General features: G+C 39.1%; 1 protein-coding gene across 1 annotated transcript; it reads left to right on the top strand.

Moving 5' to 3' along the window:
* The first annotated feature begins 6 nt into the window (after positions 1-6).
* LOC103133340 (gastrula zinc finger protein XlCGF8.2DB-like) lies at positions 7-3,973 on the top strand. Its single transcript, XM_007545111.1, has 2 exons — positions 7-72; positions 2,492-3,973. The coding sequence occupies exon 2, from the start codon at positions 2,638-2,640 to the stop codon at positions 3,700-3,702; it is 1,065 nt and encodes a 354-aa protein (XP_007545173.1). The 5' UTR covers positions 7-72; positions 2,492-2,637; the 3' UTR covers positions 3,703-3,973.
* Positions 3,974-4,177: the final 204 nt, after the last annotated feature.

Raw genomic sequence — 4,177 nt, 5'->3', positions numbered from 1 at the left:
AGGAGGAGATCGACCGGCAGCGGAGACTGCTGGACCTCACCTGGAGACCCCGGGTCAGCTTACAGCGAGCAGGTTCGGAGCCGAGCGGTACCGGTCGGGTTCTGCTGGGGGACGGGATCAGAAACATTAAATAAAAAATGTCAGAATATTACTGGACAGTATCAACATTCAGGCCGGCTGGCAGCCCAAACACAGCATCCTTTTAGAAATATTACAAAATATATCAATATTTATTTGTGACTCGGTGAATAATGTCATGTTTATTTTTAACTTTTTTTATTTTTGTTTCATCCTTTTACTATTGGACTTTGTGCCTAGAATAAAGATGTGATGACATTTAAAGACAGGATGATGTCTGTCTGCTCCTCGCTGCTTCCTCCGTTCAGCTTCCTGTTGATGTTACTGCTATTGAAGCCGAACTGTGACAAAAATCCAAGATGTTAAATATATTATATCATAATTCTGAATCATTTTTTTCTTAGTGTCTTTGCTTTATTTGGCAGCTCCAGCTTTATTATTTTTTCCCAAGTATAAATATTTGTTTGCAGCTTTTGGAGTGACAATATTCCAGGTTTCTGTTTCCGGGGTCAAACCTTCCTTTAGCAGTCTTTGTTCTGCTGACTGACTTCATTACAGCCTCTGGTACGTGCAGCATCTCCACTCACCTTGGGAATAGCAGTGAGGTCCAACAGAACCAGCACTGCGCTGCTTCCACAGTCCATATTTATGCAGACATCATTCAGTCTCACAATGACAGAAAAAACCTTCTTAAAGGGACAGTGTCCTCTAAAGTCATGTCATGTTTTTCCCTGCAGTGTTACCTTGATCCTTTCAAGTTTGAGAAATCCTTTAATCTCCATGGCAACCATTCAGCCTGGGTGGACCTAGCCCCGCCTTCAAGGCTCAGCTCCTCCCCACTCAGCTCCTTCAGACTAGCTAGCAGCAATTAGCAAACAGCTGGTGGAACTGCTGAGCTCATTATCGGAGCTGCTGGTAAAATAAAAACATTAAAGGGTTAATAGAGGAGCCATGTTGGGATGAGTTAATGGAGGCGGAGCTTCAGAAAGCAGGAGCTTCTTAAAGTGACAGAGGCCCAATTTCAAGGAGTTAAATCAAGAAGTAACATTTATTTTTAGTCATATTTGATATTTGTATGAAACAACTTTTGTTTCATACAAATATAATTGACATTAAAAAATTTTTATTCATTTGTGTCGGTCGCTATAAATTGAGCTTTTCTGAATCATACCACCAGGTCAGAATATCCAGAGATGGAAACCAGAACTTTTGTCAGTGATTTCTAGATATGGATCAATTTTACAGAGGTAACATGGTGACTTGTTTGTTCTATAAAATGTTTTTTTGTGATTGGAAAACACGTGATACTGGCCCTTTAAAGAAAGCTGTGGGATATAAAGACAGCAGAGGAGCTTAGCTGATCTATTATGTCCTCTAAAGTTTTTTTGCTGATATTGATTGGGGAAAACATTGTGATGGACTTGATAAATATGTACAGATTGGAATCTTTCCATTCCTCTCTCTCAATCTGCTTTTTATTGATGAAAATTTGAATTTCTATCGAGGAGACGGGTCTTTTTCACTGATGTGTTGTTCTTTAGAGTTCTGAATAAAACCAGAGAGCCACAGTGAGGAAGTAACATTAAAAAAAGAGCATCAATTTGTTAAAGAGTAAAGATTACATTAAAATGGAACAGGTTGTTTACAAGTTGTCTGCATTGTCTGATCTATTGTAATATTTTCTCTCAAGTTTGGAGTAATCAAAGTCAAAGTTTATTAAAAACAGTCGGACATGACGGAGCTGCAGGGAATTAGTGTCATTTGTTCACAGTTGATGCCATATTTTAGCACAAGGTCTAAAGTACGAAGGCTGAAGTGACGAGGTCTGTGTTTGAGAGAGAAGTTGGATAATCCTAAGACTGTTTTACAGGCCGTCGTTTTCAGTGTCAGTATGAATGTAAAAATCCAACCAGTACTGTGAGGAATGTGAATATTTAAATAATTAGGAGTTGACTTATTCACACTAATATAATCATTTTGCTGCTGCCAGCAGCTGAAACAAAGAGAAGCACACACCAACATTTTTTTTATACTTTATTTTTATTCGTTTTTAAACATACAAATACATACAATCAAACATGAGGGTTAGGGTACACAGCAGGCAGTCAGACTGATGAACATTACAATTTTACAGACACTTTATGAAATCACAAAAACAAACAAAGAAAACTCCCAGGTGTCTGTCCGAGTGATGTGGAGTCACAAGAATGAACTGCCACACCTTTGGCTATAAAATCACACTGTCGGCGTGTTTGAAGAGATCTGATGTTATGGAGAAAACTGAGCAGATTGAAATGTTGTCAAATTCCACCTCAGTCTTATTGGTTGTTGAAAGGATGTAAATATGCTTGAAATGATTTAAGTGACCATTTCTTTCTTTACAGTCACGTTAATAGTGATTTTGTTTGTCCAGAAGTCCCAGGTTGTGATGCTTGTGAGGAGAAGGACGTCCAGACGGGTCAGCAGTCTTCAGACAAACGGACTGACTCCAGTTTGGACCAAGAGAAACCAGACCAATGGCAGAGGAAGACGGAACAACAAGACTCTGTTCCCCTTCAGATGAAAATTGAACTGGAGGAACCAGAACTTCTGCAGTTAAAAGAGGAAGATGGAGAAATCTGGATCAGTCAGGTTGAAGAGCAGCTTGTTCTGAATCAGCAGACTGATTCTCTCATGAAGGACGGAGAACCAGAACCAGACGGAGACCAGCGCTCGTCTCAGAGCTATCATGAAGCTGAGAACCTAAACCAGAACCAGAGCCACGATAAAGATAAAAGTAGAAATGAAGTTTTGAAAGAAAATAATGGTGATAAAACCAAACTAAAGAGGCACAGAGTTGAAAAAAGGGCTTTTTGCAAATTTTGTGGTAAAAGTTTCAACCAGTGTTACTTATATGACCACATAAGAACTCACACAGGTGAGAAACGTTTCTCCTGTAAAACCTGTGGAAAGGGTTTCATTCAAAGTTATCAGTGTACTGTTCACATGAGGACTCACACAGGAGAAAGACCTTACTTGTGTCAGACGTGTGGGAAAAGCTTTATCCAAAAAAATAACTTGGTTACTCACATGAAAATTCATTCAGGTGGGGCACACCATCCATGTGACATTTGTGGGAAAGATTTCTCTCGCAACGATCTGTTAGCCTCTCACATGAGCACTCACACAGGTATTAAACCTTTCCCATGTCAGACCTGCAAAAAGAGCTTCAGTCGGAAAATTTATTTAACTCGTCACCTGAGAACGCACACAGGTGAAAAACCATTTGAGTGTCAGGTCTGTGGAAAAGCTTTTATCCAAAAAGATTATTTAATTACTCACACAAGAACTCACACAGGTGAGAAGCCATACTCTTGTGAGACGTGTGGAAAAAGTTTCAGTGACAGGAGTAATTTAAAGCATCACATGAGGACTCACACAGGGGAGAGGCCTTTCTCATGTCACATCTGTGGGAAACGTTTTATTCAGAAGAATAACGTAGTAACTCACATGAAGGTTCACACAGGTGAGAAACGCTTCCCCTGTGAGGTCTGTGGTCTGTGTTTCTCTCGCAGTGCTAATCTGATGCGCCACATGGCCGCTCACTCAGAGGACAAACCTTTTACGTTTCAGCCGCCGGAATGAGGCTTCAGCCAGGTTTGTCATTTCAAATTCAATGCTTGTGTTCATGAAGGCTGGGAGATGTAATTTATTTGCTCTGATAACAATGAAATAGTTGAGAAGTGAAAGTTCAAGAACTTTGACTTCAATAGACTGAAGATCTTAAAACTCCAGTGTTAAAGGTGAATGTATTTAACCAATGCATTTGTTTCAGTATGTAATTAAATGGCAATAAAATTGTTCATCTGGCATCTTCCATAATGAAAATACAAATAAAGAAAAAGAGGAAATACATGAAACGTGTAAAAGATGAAATAATATACAGAATATAATCTTAACTGCACGTCAGCGTTTTAGCACCTTGTGAGAAATGATTAGAGTTTACATGTTTTATTTCTCATTTCTATAAACCTTTACTCTGGAGACAAACTTTCACATGTTTTTTGTATTTCCATCCAAAACATTGTTACCGAGGAAACAAGAGGCCAAAACATAACAT

Source organism: Poecilia formosa, unplaced genomic scaffold, assembly GCF_000485575.1.
Source record: "Poecilia formosa unplaced genomic scaffold, Poecilia_formosa-5.1.2 Scaffold2659, whole genome shotgun sequence".
Classification (NCBI taxonomy): Eukaryota; Metazoa; Chordata; class Actinopteri; order Cyprinodontiformes; family Poeciliidae; genus Poecilia; species Poecilia formosa.
The sequence above is the reverse complement of the archived record's forward strand: the minus strand, read 5'-3'. Positions and strand labels throughout refer to the sequence as shown.

Excerpts from the sequence above, each read along its gene's own strand:
- LOC103133340 (XM_007545111.1), top strand. The coding sequence starts at position 2,638 with ATGAAAATTGAACTGGAGGAACCAGAACTTCTGCAGTTAAAAGAGGAA.